The 15,790-nt window shown below is 50.0% G+C and overlaps 1 protein-coding gene across 4 annotated transcripts in view; it reads left to right on the top strand.

The window, feature by feature from the left end:
• The window catches only part of Mtcl1 (microtubule crosslinking factor 1), a 124,509-nt gene that overhangs the window by 72,517 nt on the left and 36,202 nt on the right, over window positions 1-15,790 (top strand). For 2 of the 4 annotated variants that reach the window (XM_026789483.1, XM_005367577.2), the window contains exons 5-8: window positions 1,366-2,670; window positions 3,731-3,886; window positions 11,067-11,189; window positions 14,146-14,376. In XM_026789483.1, the coding sequence (XP_026645284.1) occupies window positions 1,366-2,670; window positions 3,731-3,886; window positions 11,067-11,189; window positions 14,146-14,376 (1,815 nt within the window). The remainder of the gene's footprint in view (window positions 1-1,365; window positions 2,671-3,730; window positions 3,887-11,066; window positions 11,190-14,145; window positions 14,377-15,790) is intronic. The other 2 variants (XM_005367576.2, XM_013353952.2) reach the window with 1 other exon arrangement.

Here is a 15,790-nt window from a genome sequence, read left to right as displayed (position 1 = left end):
TCTGTCTTTGTATATGCCCACATGCCAGAAGAGGGCACCAGACCCCATTACAGATGGTTGTGAGCCACCATGTGGTTGCTGGGAATTGAACTTGAGACCTTTGGAAGAGCAGGAAGTGCTCTTAACCTCTGAGCCATCTCTCCAGCCCGGCAGTTGACTTTCTTAACCTCTGTCAGGCAAGGGCCACGAGCACCTGCCTTGGGAGCCCTCTGAATTCTCTGGAACTCTGCCGAGAACCACTTCCCAGGTTTGCAAACCCTTAGCTTCTCTTTCTTTGGTCTCTGTGTTTAATTTCCTGTAGTTACAGCAACTAGAACAGAGGACGGAAGAAAAGGCCCTGCAGTGGTTCTCGTTCACTCGTGGGTGTTCTCAGTGTCTGTGTGTGTTCTTACGTAGGACCTCAGCTTTCAACACTCCGTGATGCCCGCTGTCTCTCTGTTCTGTCCTCGTGTCCCTCCGGGGGACTTGAGGAAGGAGACATGCAAGGGGGAGATGAGTTACCCCAGTTCATGCACCTCAGCTAGTCCGCGGAGAAGCTCCGCTCCAGCTTCACACTTGTCCAACCTCCCTGTCCTGGTGGAAGATTCCAGTGAGACACACGAGAGGTTTACAGTGGCCGCAGGGTGGATGTATATAGTCCCGGAGTCCCACTAGCTCTGCCACTAGCTTGGGTGAGGGATTTTGATAATTTTTTTTTCTGGGTCCTGATGGTGAACCGTATTGGCTCTACAAAGTTACCAGGGGCCACCATGTTACTGACAAATGTTCACATGTTGTACTTCAGTACTTCATTTAACTTTCTCCTCCTTCACATATAACTTGTGTGGCTTTTTTTTTTTTTTTTTTTTTTTTTTTTTTTTTTTTTAGTTTTTCAAGACAGGGTTTCGTTATAGTTTTGGAACCTGTCCTGGAACTAGCTCTTGTAGACCAGGCTGACCTCGAACTCAAAGAGATCTGCCTGCCTCTGCCTCCCAAGTTCTGGGATTAAAGGCGCGCGCCACCACCGCCCGGCTCCTTGTGTGGCTTTTATGTTCATGGTTTCCCCCCCAGAACTATCAGTTCAGTTTCTTGACAAAACAGCAAATCATGGGTTTTCCCCGGGGCCTGATCTGCAAAGGCTCTGGGCTCACTGCTGCTTTGTCACGGCTCCTGTCTCTTCAGAAGACAACAGCACCAACAGGAAGAAGGACATTCGTGAATGCGTGTGTGCTTGCCTGTGTGCATGCATGCATGCATGCATGCGTGCCTCTGTGTGTGTGTGTGTGTGTGTGTGTGTGTGTGTGTTGGGGTTGAGGTGTGAGGGATCAGAAGACACGCGTTCAATACTTTCACATAACCCTCCCTCGGGCTGTTCTTGCCTGGCAGGATGACAGCGCGGATCTGAAATGCCAGCTTCAGTTTGCCAAAGAGGAAGCCTCCCTTATGCGCAAGAAGATGGCCAAGCTAGGCCGGGAAAAGGACGAGTTGGAGCAGGAACTGCAGAAGTACAAGTCCCTCTACGGTGACGTGGACAGCCCCCTCCCCACAGGGGAGGCGGGTGGGCCCCCCAGCACCCGGGAGGCAGAGCTGAAGCTGCGGCTGAAGCTGGTGGAGGAGGAAGCCAACATCTTGGGCCGGAAGATCGTGGAACTGGAGGTGGAAAACCGTGGCCTCAAAGCAGAGATGGAGGACATGCGGGTTCAGCACGAGCGGGAGGGGACAGGCAGGGACCACATGCCAAGCATTCCTACCTCACCCTTCGGGGACTCGCCGGAGTCCTCCACGGAGCTCCGCAGGCACCTGCAGTTTGTGGAGGAAGAAGCCGAGCTGCTGAGGAGGTCCATATCCGAGATCGAGGACCACAATCGGCAGCTGACCCACGAGCTGAGCAAGCTCAAGTTTGAGCCTCACCAGGAGTCATCAGGGTGGCTCGGGGATGGTGTAGCCAAGGGTCCCGGGTCGAGCGTTCCCCTGCAGGAGGAGCTGAAGTCAGCCAGGCTGCAGATCGATGAGCTGAGCGGGAAGGTGCTGAAGCTGCAGTTTGAGAACCGGCTGCTGCTGTCCAACGTCCAGCGGTGCGACCTTGCTGCACACCTGGGGCTGCATGCACCGAGTCCTCGAGACAGTGACGCGGATAGCGATGCCGGCAAGAAGGAGAGTGATGGGGAGGAGTGCCGCTTGCCGCAGCCAAAGCGAGAAGGCCCTGTCGGGGGCGAGAGTGACTCAGAGGACGTATGTGAGAAGACCTCAGGGTTTGGGAGTGGGAAGCCTTCAGAGGCGAGTGAGCCGTGCCCGGCAGAACTCTTCAGAGTCCGGGAAGACACCGAGTGCCTGGTGACCATAAAGCAGGAGGCCCAGCGGCTTGAGCGGACAGTGGAGCGCCTCATCGCCGACACAGACGGCTTCATCCATGATTCAGGCCCACGGGGCAGGGGATTGGCCTCACCTGGGGTCCAAGGTGAAGGTGAGGGCAGCCAGAACGAGCCCCACTTGTTGGAGACCATCAACATGAAGATGAAGGCTTTCAGGAAGGAGCTGCAAGCCTTCCTGGAGCAGATGACCCGGATGGTGGACGGTCTGTCGCCCTTATCCCACCTCACAGAGTCATCCAGCTTCCTCTCCACTGTGACTTCTGTGTCCCGGGACTCCCCCATCGGGACCCTGGGGAAGGAGCTGGGCCCAGACTTGCAGGTAAGGGGGCTTGCGACTTCGCCTCCCTGCTTGGTCTCGTTCTTCCTCCTTCTTGCTGGCATTGCTGCTCTGGTGCTCGCACTGCTCACGGCTGCTTGGTTTTGATTTCAGACCTGCATTGTACTAAAGCCTCGGCGTCAAACACACCTCTCTTGGTTGGTTTCATTTTTTTTTTCTTTCTTTCTTTTAATTTTGTTTTGTAAGTTCCTTTTCGTCTCCTTGTTCCTTCCTCTGTTCACTTTTAATTGCACTGCGATTCCTGGTTGTAGAGGGCCTTCTGTGACCAGGCTAAGCCCAGTGGAGGCGCTAGGGACCGATGCAGCCTTCCATTGTTCATTGTTCCCTCCTTGGTGTCTCAACCTAACCAGCCACCCTGACGAAGAAGCTGTGAGGCGTTTAAGACAAAGCACAACTCCGGTCACAGTCAGGACACTTAGACTCAGTAACAAGCGTCTGCCCCCCTCTGGGTTTATTGCCAGAGGGACGTGTGCAGTTCTGAGAAGTCTCAGACAACCCAGCCCCACCTACTCCCTCTGGAAGATAACCCAGGATGGGGGAGAGGAGCCGGTTCTGAAAAGGCTGGTTTTGATGGAAAACCCCGCTGCCACTCGCTCCTGCCACCCTCCCTCGCCGCCCAGGGTGAGAGCCAAGGGGAGCAGCCCTGCAAGGACCACTTTCCCAGGCTTCGCCTTGGGTGCATGGCCCAGCTGCCACCCTGGACTGTGGCTTTGGCTGCTCAGCAAGTAAGGAAGGCAGAGCCTCTTCCCTATGTCCTTCATGGGTAGTGTGCTTGTGTCCCATTGCATGCGTCTCAGAACCTCCCCCTCCACCCCGCTTTCCGTGTTAGCGCATCCTTTCGCTCATGCTCTGTTTGTTTCAAGTGTTTTAAGTTGATCCTATTCATTCATGCTTTACTCTGTCTGGTAGTTTTTTTTTCCCCATCGTCTGCCGACTTTTGTTTTTACCCCCCACTCCTTACCTTCCCCTTTGTCTTTCGTTCCTTTTTTTTTTTTTTTAATTCAAAACAAAATAAATCTCACCCTCTTCGTGCACTTAACAGTCCAAATTGAGAGACCAGCTGGAGTGGCAGCTCAGTCAGGATCCAGGGGACGAGAGAGAGGGCCTGCGCCTCCGAGCCACTCGGGAATTGCACCGGCGTGCTGATGGGGATCCCGGGAGCCTTGGGCTGGGAGGACAGAGCTGTCTCGGCCTAGAGGTAAGTGAGCTGCTGGGTTCACTGAGTCTCCTTGCCTTCTGTCTCCCTCCCCCCTTCTCACTGGGTGTCTCAGTGTGAAATTTCCTACCCATGGTAACGCTCTGAGGTAATGTTAACAGGAGGATGTGGAACCCAGTAGAACCTTCTTGAATCAACATCTTTGCGTTGAATACCTAGGGAGTGTATGTAGTTGTGTGTGGTTAACTTGTGTAACACGAGTTCTAATTGGTCTAGATGAAAAACTCGGAGTCAGCCGTAGGGGTGAAAGCTGAGGGACCAGAGAAGCAGAGTGGCCAGCCACTAGAGTTCTCTTACCTCTACCAATGCTCAGACCAAAAGGGTGGTCCTCTCCCTATGAATCCTCAGACTCCATCCGTCTCTGTGAATCCTTAGATTGCCTGAGCTCCTGGCTCTTCCCGCCTAATATTCCTCTTTCCACCCAGCCATATCACTCCCCTATCCCTAGTGCTGGGATTAAAAAGCCTGTGATCCCAAGTGCTGGGATCACCTTTGTGTGAGCTCTGTTTCTCTTTAAGATTTGATCTTGTGTAGCCCAGGGTGGCCTTGAACTTGAGTACTGGGCTTAAAGGTGTGTGCCACCATTGCCTGGCCTCTGTGGCTAACTTGTGGCTTAGCTCTGCCCTCTGATTTTCAGGCAAGCTTTGTAATTGTATAAACAAAATATCACCACAGACTTGCAACTCTCCCGTCAGCTGGAGTGATGGCTAACTGGAGTATGACCCCCCCCACCACCCACCCACACACACACACACACACACACACACACACACACCAATAGACCCGTGGGTGCCTGGAGGTGTGATGAGACATACACCGCAGTGACAAGTGAACATTTGGTGGCTTCCTGTCCCACAGCAGAGAAAGCAGGGGTGGAAACCAGGCAGGGTCCTTCCTGGTTCGGAGAAAGCTCCTCAAGCTTCTCTCTTCAGTACTTCATTGCTTGTGTTGTATGAGCTGCCCTCATGGTGGCTGGAAACATTCTTCCAGCCCGTGGGCTGGATCAGGGATGTCTTCTTTGTACCTGCAGTTTCCTCAGGCTTCTCCATTGCCGTGGTAACCCAGTGTGCAGTGTCAAAGCTACCTGCACAGTTCCCGTCCTGCTGAAAAGTGGACTACACTCCCATACAGAAGGGGGCTTCTGAGTCCCCAGTAACTCCCAGTACAGAAAGGGCTGAGGAGGGCATTAGTGGGGTTGGAAGTCTAGAGCAACAGGTTCCCCACTGGAAAAGGACCAGAACTTCTGAGGCATTGAAGATTCTGTATGTCTTCATCTCTGCGAAGCCTTTACCAATCAGCTCTGAGGCCTGGGAGCAGCTCCCACGTGTCAGGGCAGAAGGAAAAGTTCAGATGGTAATAGCTGAAAGCAAGCAAGCTCACTTGAGGAAAAGTTTGGCTGGGTAGGTTGGAAAAGGAGCCCATCGCTGGGCAAAGGGACACAGTGTCATGAGGTAGGGGCTGCTTATGCCGCCACCAGAGGTGGTCACAGCCAGAAGAGACCAAACATCTTTGGTTTGGGGATCTGTTTGCCCCAATACACACGCGCGCACACACACACACCATGTGAGAGAATGCATCACATCTTTACCCCTCGTTGTGTGCATACACAGACATACATACTCACATACACACATGCATGCACACACACATACATGTGGAAGAATGCATCGCATCATTCCCCTTTGGCTGGACACGTGAAGGCATGTGTATCACCTCAGAAGCATAGAAATCAGAAAGCGTTAAACATCCTGTGTAGTCCCACTGCCCCTTGCTAACTTCAGATGCCAGGTCACCTGTGAAGGTGGTACCTAGGTTTAGGCCCTGAGGGAATTACCTGTGGACTCCCGGGGGTGTGACAGGAAAAAGGCCCCTCCTCTTGGAGAGCTGAGCATACACTGGTGCTAACTTACCAGAAGCAAGCAGGATCACGATACACCTGTGGGGAGAGCCCGCGGGGGGGGGGGGGGGGGCAGAGAGTGGCGGGGGTAAAGCAAACACGAGCATTCCCTTTTTGTCGTGCTGGGGTTGAACCCAGGGCCTTGTGCACGCTAACCAGTTCCTCTACCGTGAGCCACACCCTGGTCCCCGTGTAGACGCTGGCGGGAGTGAGGCCTGGCAGGCAGCTGGGCTGTGTCCTCATGGCCGTTGTCTCTGCCCCCTCTTGCATTGCCCTTTAAATAACCGCAGAGTCTGTGCTCGGGCCGACTTGTACCCGTGTGTAAAACTCCTTGAGCTCTCTGTCCTTGGGTCTTAGAGGCAAGAGGGGGTGGGGACACCGATGGGCAAGAACCTTGGCATTTAAACGGAAGTGTTTTTTAAAGGGTAGGCTCCTCCAGTCCCATTCTTTGAGGCATCTTCTGTGGTTTTTGGACTTCGGAGTTCTGTTGTTTAGGCTGGGGGACAAAGGGCAAGTCGCTACTTTGGGAGATCGTTTTGTTGTTGTTTGGGTTATTTTTGTTTTTGCCCAGGTTTAAGCTATGGTCACTACTAATAACACTAATGGCAGCATTGCTAACAGCAAGGAGGGAAAGGAAAGTTCACTCTATGCAGACAGCAAGCAGGTGTAATATAGATGGCCTGCTGTTGGCACGCCACACTTCACCAAACCTAGGACAGGAAGATATGCCCGAGCCAGCGAGCGTGCTCTAAGGTAGAAGTCGGAACCCATCTCACCTGCTAACTACTCCCTGATGCAAACGCACAGAAGTTAGCAGCCAGGAGAACTTACGGACAACCAGACTTAGAAAGATCGACATTCCTGTTGCCTGTTCACCCCAGAATGCACTGGCAGGAGGCTCCCTGTGGGCCCTGGGCTCCCCCCGACTTCGCCCCTGTGTTTCCCATTAAGCGTGCCAAGAGATTCGCTCATTAGGAGCACGCATCATATAGGACGTTTCACTTGGAATGTGCAGGGCACCTTAAAAATAGTGCTGAGTGAGAAGTGGCCAAGCATGGGCACTGGTCGGGTTTCATACATCAATGAAACCAAGCCTGAGCCAGAGGATTGAGTTTCTGGGTCAGGTCTCGCTCGCTCCTCCGCTCCTCCTCTTTATCCTGTAATCGCTGAAGCGCACAGCATCTGTGGTCCTTCAGGCCTCAGCTGTGAAATACCAGTCCCGGGAAAACTGCGTGGTGGGGTTCGTGCCAAGTATTTGTGCATGTGTGGACCTCATCTGCCAAGTCTGAAAGAGACGGTGGGAAAAGTGGCCAGGACAAAACGGAATGCACCAGAAGTGAAGTCATGGTCCTGGAGTAGTTGTGGGGTTCCACTGTCTTCGCGGTTCCTGGGTGGTGGAGGGCCACAGGGAAAAAGCATTCTCCCTTTGCTTATTGTGGTAGCGATGTCATTTTGTTAAGCCCGGGGCTAATTTATAAGCAGCTTTATCTGGACCTGGTCAAAAAGTTAGCAGTGCGGGTGAGCGGGAGTGGATGGTGGGTGTCAGATGCTGACGGGAGGGAGGTTTGATTTCAAGGTTAGTGTCTTGGCAGCCACAGAACAGGTAGGTCTAATGTTTAAATAGTCTGACTTAATAGAAAAAAAATCAGGGTGACGTCATTTGTTGTTATGCTCAAAATAGGGAAATGAGCAAAGGGCGGTGTTTACATTCAAACCTTCGGGACTTGGTGATAAAGCATGTATTTTGCCACAGGAACTTTGTGTTGCGTGCCAATGTTCCCTCCATGTATGTGATTGTTTGCAGTTGTGTGGCAGTAGAACCACTCTAGAAAGAATTTCCGACATGGCATGTTTGTGTTTCGTTCTTTGTAACACTGGAGTGACCGCAAGTGTTCTAGTACTTCACTAGCAAAAGGAAACTTGAAAGTGGGTGTGGTCTACACAGCCGGTCCGGGTCCTCTGTAAGAAATTGTTGCCCCAGGTGAATACCCTCAGATGACCTCAAGGGCTCTCCCTGTGACCTTGCACAAGGGTGGCTCAAACAGAAAGGCGTGCTGTCAGTCAGGTGTTGCTGATGAATGAGGCTTAGCTCTTTATAATTTTAAATATTTATTAAGATTAAAACTAAAGTATATGAGTGAACATATCTGAACTGAACAACAAACTATCCCAACGCCTGAAACTTGAATATCCACATAACTCTATAAATAGAAAACTCCATACCATGCAGCATCACACACAGAATTATTAAAAATGTATAAAATTGTGTTAAGACTGGGTGCATATAAAGCGTAAGTGAATTTTGTATTTAGTCTGGGTGCTGTTCCCAAGGTATCATATGATATACTTTTCATAACAGCGAACTTGATGAGAATGTCTGATTGTGTCTTAGCAACACGGCGCTTTGTCTGCTATCTAAGACTCTGAAATCGAGAGTGTTCACATTTCAAACCCATCATGGGTAAACTAGAAAGTAAAGTTGGCAGGAAGCACCCAGGCCCCCTGAAACAACCCTGTAGAAATACCTGAGCTGCAAAATCTTCCCTGGTGTGACCCCAGTGCTGTAGATGGTGCCCAGAATCGTAAATACCCGGATCCCCTGCAGAAAATGTGAGGCACAGCGGGGCTGGAGAGATGCCTCAGCAGTTCAGAGCACTTGCCCCTCTACCAGAGAGCCAGAGTTTACTTCCCAGCACCCACATCCAGCAGCTCTCAGGCAAGTATAATGCCACTTCCAGAGGCTCTGGCACCCTCTTCTGGCCTCTGCAGGCACCTTCATATACAGGCGCACATAAATTCACACAGGCAAATAAACAAAAATACATAATTAAAAAAAATATATATATATAATCTATTTCAATAGTGAGTTCTCAGGTATCTTCTAGAGTCGGAACTCACTCCAGTTGGACAGAGAGCAGTATCCGGCCATTAGACATGTGACTTTGGATAGTAGTTGCCAGGGGTGGTGACCCTTGACTTCAGTAGTTCCAAAGAAACAGGAGACACGGTGTTGGTCCAGACCATTGGCAGAGAATGACAACAGTGAGCAGGAAAAACATTTGCCTACAGGTTGGTAGGCAGAAGTGAGGCAACAGGAACCTGTCTACCAGCACAGGTGTGGGACTATGGCTGACCTTACCCGGGACCAAGATTTGAACTTAGGTTAGCCGTTTGTTCTAAGAGTCACCAAGGATTATGTCTAAAATGATGTCTTTGGCAAGCACAAGTCAACTTGCAATCACACCCACACTGCCAACCAAGTCATATGCACGATCACTAAATAAATGCCCACTGAGGATGAGCTCACAGTGCGGAACTTCAAACACAGGGTTAGAAAAATGTCCACCATCTAGAGCAGGCAAATGAACCTGCAGCCACGTCCATACAGACAGTCCGAACTAAACCGCGTGGACAAAAATGACACGAACGTGGGAAGTGTGGGAAGAAGAGAAGGTGGGAGGGAATGGAGGAGAGCAGGTGGCAAATATAAACAAAATGCATCATATATACCTGTAGGAAAACAGACGAAGGGTTTTATTTATAAAGATACCAAACTTCAAAATGAAATAGAATAAGAGGAAGTGAAAGAGTAGGAACAAGCAAACATCAGCATTCAGCCGAGATCTTCAGATAACAAACGGGATTATCAGATGGACAATAAACAGGCAGGCATAAGGGAAGAGTACGTTGTTGTTACCCAAGTCGGCACATAGTGTAAAAGAAATTAAGCCAGTAGCATTGAAGTTAGTCATCATGATAAATTCAAGGAAATCCCACAACACTGTCCAACAACTCGCAGACCAGAGTAACTTTTCATGATCCCCTTTCTTGAGTTTCTTAAAGTTGGATGAGTTTAAGTATTTAATGTTGGGGAGAACTCAGGGCCCCGCACTTGCTGGGCGAGTGCTCAGCCACTGAGTACACCCCCATCTTCTGTTTTTGGAGACAGGGTTTCACTATGGAACCCTGGCTATGCAAGAACTCACAATGTAAGTCAGAAAGAATGACTTCAAACTGCCTCTGCCTCCCAAGTGTTGGGATTAAAGGCACGCACTACCATGCCCAGTGAGTTTAAATCTTCTGGAACTCTAAAGTTTACTGCAAAGTTGTCAACCCCCCAGTGTCTAGCTTTCTCTGCCTTGGCGCTGCCTTTTGAGGTCTGTATTTTCTGTCCTTGGCATGTGGTCTTCACCCAATGACAAGCCGAGTAACACCAACATCCAGAATAGTTTCCTCACTGAGAAGTAGAAGTTAGTTAAAGGCAGACAAAAGGAGCTAGAGAGATAACATGTCTTTATTATAACAGTCCACCCTAGGTCCAAGTTTTTAAAACCACCTACCCCAGCCAGGTGTAGTGGCGTACTCCTTTGAGAGGCAGAAGAAGGATCTCTGAATTCAAGACTAGCCTGGAATATATACAGAGTTCAAGGACAGCCTGAACTACATAGCGACCCTGTCCTGTTTTCGCTTTTTAAATTATCTACCTTTAATTAGCACAAGCTAATTGGGTAAACATTTTGCTTAAATTTCAATGATGCCTGAGATTTTAATAAACCGTTCTTTCAAAAATCCTCACTAGTCTCTTTCATGGCTATTTGATTACAACGTGTAAGCTTTATCAATAAGAATAATAGTATAGATCCCTTGACCTCTCCCTAGGTTGGAGTGCAGTAAGTATTAATGAGATCCTTGGGGTTCCTGGACACGGTGTGACACAGAAAGCCTTAAGAGCAGGTGTCTATCTTAGAAGGAGCCACACCCACTCTTGAGTGACCAGGGCCATGCTGTGGGATTAAAGGCACCCTTGGAAAAATCCCCAGTATGCAAGCTATGGCCAGATTAGTTGGACCCCCTAGAAAGACCCCATTGGCTCAGGGATGTTAATCCTGGAGGCTGAGTGTGTGATAAGTGGCCAAGTTGGACTGAGATGTCATCACCGAGTCCTACTTGAATGTTACGAACCACCTAGAAGCCCCTGTGGGTAGCAGAGAGCCTTCTTGTACACCCTGGCTTTTTACCACAGCTAGTTTATGGTTGTCTCATCCCTTGTAAAGAAAGATACAGGGCAGTTCAGAGAGCCACTGGGCCCAGAGCAGCAGGGCTCCCCTGTGAGAACCCCTGAGGGGGGGTTGGTGGTCACTCCACTGCTGCAGCCGCTGTGCTGTGTTCCCTGTGTGTGTCACCTCGTCCGGATGTGTGTCCTGCGTCACCACCTGAGGCAGAGTTCTCTCTTCCACTAAACCCTTCCTTTATCCTGCCAATCAGCTCAGGGGCTCCCCCGTTTTACCCGAGCAGAGTGTGTCGCTAGAAGAGCTACAGGGTCAGCTCGCCCAGGCGGCCAGACTGCATCAAGAGGAGACAGAGACATACACAAACAAGATCCGTAAGGTAAATATTTCATGAGGATCCCCAGCACATCCGTTCCCAGTGCCTCTGGAGCAATGCCACGATGCCTCCTAAAATAATGCTGTCTGTCTGTTGCATGCAGGTGCCAAGACCCATAGGCATATAGACAGGTCATTCGGTGGAGAGGCTCCCTCTTAAATGCACCGGTGCAAACTGTCCACCTAGGTACTCTGCAGCACTTGTTTGAGTAATGTTGACTCCCCTAGGCCACGAATAAGCCCATGCTAGGACAGTCCAGAGATGCCTGGAGCCACAGAGAGTACCAAAGCTCTCACTGGCTGTTTATTCCTGTATCGTTAACTTGTAGATCATGCACCGTAGGGATGAACAGGGATAACTAAACGCTTATAACAATATCGTGCAGTAAACATTTAAGACGGATGAATCAACTATTTGGGGGGAATTTCCTAGTTAATATTTTTGGACTGCAATTAGCCCACCAATGACAAACTACAGAAAACAGGACCTTGGATAGGGAGAAATGTGGTTTCAGGAAAATCTCCAGGTGGGCAGTGATGCCCACCAGTAAACTAACATGAAACAAGGGCTTTAAATGAGACCAGTCCGTGTGTCTGTCACCGTGAAGGGAGCTGTCCAATAGAAATACCGACTCACCCTAATGTCGCCTTCAGAAACCAGCCACTAACTGAGCTATGACCTGATTAGCTTGTAGTTATTTTTAAAATTATGTATTACAGACTAATTATCCCTTTTATCCACTAGGGGCTTCCCAGATCCAGGTGCTCCTGCCCTGGGCCTCCAAGGACACTGCCCTTGCATGTCATTAAGTTGTGAACTGTATCTAGATGCAGAATTGCCACTGTTGTTCTCCCCTGTGCTCGTTCTTAGAAGAGAGCCGTAGCTTCAAAAGGAAGCAAAGCAGAGCCGTTGGCATCGAGTAATGTACCTTGATGCTCCAAAAACACATATGCTATGCAAAATGAGTCATTCGGTACATCCAAGGTTTGTTTTGGCTGGGAATGTGTGCTGTGGGCATATACCTCCATGGCGATTGGACCGAGAGGCTCTAAGCGGGTCATGGGCTGATTAAGGGAGCATCTGCTCTACCCTGCAGCTTAGAACGTGCAGAGTTGGATGCCAGACTCTTCGGTGTCTCCTCTTGTGTCTTCCCCAGCTGCACACTCCTTTCGGAACGGTTCCTGTAGAAGTAAAGCTTCGCATCTCATTACCAAAGGGTTACATAAGAGGGACATCTACTCCCCACCCCCCATGCACACATATGCACTCACATGCAGCTGTTTTCATGGCCTCAAAAATGCTTTGAGAAGTGAGGTCATCACTGGAGACGCTGGCGACACGGTAGCGGAGTCCCATTGTGGGCTTATGATAAAGGCTCTGAGCTCTTCAGGCCCCCAGTGAACACTCAAAAGAAAGCAGATGGGTGAGTATGGACGGAGGTCCTCAGGTCGCCTAGGGTCTGGACAGGTGCTGCCAGGAGTCAGTTGAGCACCTCAGAGGCCCAGCTCCCTGAACCTTGACCTTTCCTCAGCAGCGGGGAAGTAGTTACCATTGTCTTAGCAGCCACTGAGAGGTGGTCAGTCGGGGACAGAGCCGTGAGGAGCTGCAGAGCTGGGTTGCCAGTGCACCAGGCTGTCTCCCACTCTGTGCCGTCACGACCTTCTGGGCATAACCAGCATGGCCACTCCGAGGGCTGTTGAGCGGGTGTTTCCTCTTCCAGCTCGAAATCCAGTGTAGAGCAGATGCTAGGTCCCTGCATAGCCATGTGGACCTTCTCAAGGGTATCAGCCCTCATTTAGCACACCGGCCGTATTGCTGTCTCCACCAGGCAGCTGTAGTTGTAATCCTGTGGTTCTTGAGGATTAATCTAGTACCTTATGAGGATAAGCACACTTCCTTGGTTTTTGGTATAAGCATTAAGTTGGAAGGCAGTGGTAGGGCTGCCATTCTGACCCTCATTTTGCTCTGATTCAGAAGCCCTCAGTTTCCTGTATCAGTTCCACAACAATAAAGGTTATCCCTGCGTCTTTATCTGCAAAGTAAGATTTTATTTGCACCTTTTGCTTAGTACTGACACAGGAATTGCTTCCTGCTTAGAAGAGCTCTGTATGGATATTTAAAAAAAAGAAAAAGAAATAAAAAATACCTTAGCCAGGTGTGGTGGCATATGTCTGTGGTTCAAGTGTTATAGCTACGTTTTAGGATGAAGCGTGAGATTCGCTTTTAACCCAAGAGGGCAGTCTGAGGGCCGTAGTGAGACCCCGTCTAAGAAAAGAAAAAGCAGAGGAACTTATTGCAGAGATGGAGATGGGTAATTCTTGAGTGAAGTTTTTGTTTCCCTGAGTGGTGAACACATTTAATGTGCATGCTAAAGTCTGGAAACTGTCATCACGTCTGCCCAGTGGTGTACGCAGTTGAGTCCTGCCTGCTCAGGAAGAGTTCTTTCTGAGCCACCCGCTCTAATTCTGCAGCGCATAGTGGCCCTTCCGCTGTCTCAGTGTTCTCTCCCAGGGCTCAAGAGGAGCCAGAAACCTCAGGAAGAGGTGGGTTTCTTATTCTTCCCTGCTATAGTAATGAGCCCTTGTGTGCCAAGCACAGGCATAGAGGGAAGATGGGGTCTCCTTAAATGGCATCTGAGTCCATCGCAAGCTGTACATCCAAATAGCATTTTTCCTGGTCAGGGGGTTGGAGATAATCTAAAAGCGTGGAGAGGGGCTGACAGTGAAGATGGTTACAGAGCCTTCCTTTGAAGTAGCACCTGCTTCCAAATCACAAAACTCATGGTTTTGTAAATCTGGATGTCACTAATCACCCTAACCTCGTAAGGACTCTGGTGTTTCACGTCCCCTGTGTACGTACCACTGAGGTTGGACATAGGCTGCTCTTGAGAACCTTGGTCAGGCTGGGATGGCGCGTTGGCGCAGCCTCTTGTCACAGCTGCTTTTTGATTCTGTTCAAGATGGAGGAGGACCACCTCTACGCTTTGCGGTGGAAAGAGCTGGAGATGCACAGCCTGGCCCTGCAGAACACCCTTCACAAGCGAACCTGGAGTGACGAGAAGAATCTGCTGCAGCAGGAGCTCCGGTCCTTGAAGCAGAACATTTTCCTTTTCTATGTCAAGCTCAGGTGGCTGCTGAAACACTGGCGCCAAGGGAAGCAGATGGAGGAAGGAGGAGAGGATTTCGCGGAGGTAGGGCCGCCCACCAGCCCGAGCAGCCCGTTTAATTTGCATCTGCTTTATTCTGGACACGCTCACACCGCTGTCTCACCCATTGTGTCCTATTGTTCTTACTTATCTTTTGCTATCATTCCAAGCCATGGAAACCTGGTCCTATCCAGGCATGCACGAAAACGAGCGAGTGCTGGACTTGGTCTTTAATTCCCCTCTGGAATGGTTTTGCTCATATCCCCTTTGCTGTGGGTGGATATAAATCTTTAAAGGCTATCTAGTCATCACCCCGAGGTCTTCACTGTCTCATTCTAACTCAGTGGTTTATAAAAGCAGGTGCACAAATGTGTCCCGCCCATTCCCCCAGCTTTGTAAGGCTCCCTTCTGGGCCTCACGAGTCCCTTTGTCACCTCCGACATTTGTATATGTTGACCCCTTGTGTCTCAGTTCCTAGATTTAGAGAGCAGGGTTTGTTGCTTTCTATTTAATTTTGTTTGTTTGGTATATGAGTGTCTTGCCTGCCTGTATGTCTTGTGCACCGTGTGTGGCTGGTACCCGGGGCCTGCAGAACCCAGAAGGGAGTGTGAGATCTGCCTGGATCTGGAGTTATAGGTGATTGTGAGCTGTCATGTGGGTGCTGGGAACTAAACCCAAGTCCCTCTCTGTGCAAGAGCTGCCATTCTTCTTAGCCCCTGAGCCTCCTCCCCCTTAGGTTTTTGTTTCTGAAACAGGACTTTCTGTGGGGCCTAGGCTGGCTTTGAACACAGAAGTTCTTGTACCTCAGCCTCCAGACTGCTGAGATTGCAGCTGTGGGCCACTGTACTGGTCACTGACCAGCCCTTTACAGCACAAGTCAGACTGCCTCGTGGCTTTGCATGTCCTGTTCCCAGTCTTGTTCTGTGTCAAAGTACAGTGACACACAGCATGGGCGTCCAGTGTCGTCACACTAGCTGCTAACACAGCTGCTCCGGCATTGTGAGCAGTTGGAGCCCCTGAGCTGCTGAAGCCTTTTGCCTGTTTTTAACTCTAGTGAACACTGTGTGACATTTTAAGTTACCCCGTGAATGGTAATTCTCTCTCCTCAGATTGAAGAACATCTTTAAAAATTATTTCAACCAAGTTCCCAGGGTCTGTCCTATGGAGCAACATGGTGAAGCCAAACCTAGATGTGGTTCTGAGGTTTCTTGTGGATAATACACTGGGATTCCTCCTCCTGTCATCTATAAAACTGCCTCTGTGAGCAGTCATAACTTAAAAAGAATAAAACTGCATTAATCTTTTCTAATAAATGGAGCATCTTTGCTGTTTACATGAAAGAAGTGCAGTGAGTGAGACTAGCATCTTGGGGAGAAGTCTGGGGACCAGATCACCTGCAGGTGAGGGCTTACCTGAGGAAAAGTCTGGGGACCAGATCACCTGCAGGTGAGGGCTTACC

The sequence above is a fragment of the Microtus ochrogaster genome, unplaced genomic scaffold (genome assembly GCF_000317375.1).
Source record: "Microtus ochrogaster isolate Prairie Vole_2 unplaced genomic scaffold, MicOch1.0 UNK20, whole genome shotgun sequence".
In the NCBI taxonomy this organism is placed as follows: domain Eukaryota; kingdom Metazoa; phylum Chordata; class Mammalia; order Rodentia; family Cricetidae; genus Microtus; species Microtus ochrogaster.
This window is presented reverse-complemented; position numbering and strand designations above follow the sequence as displayed.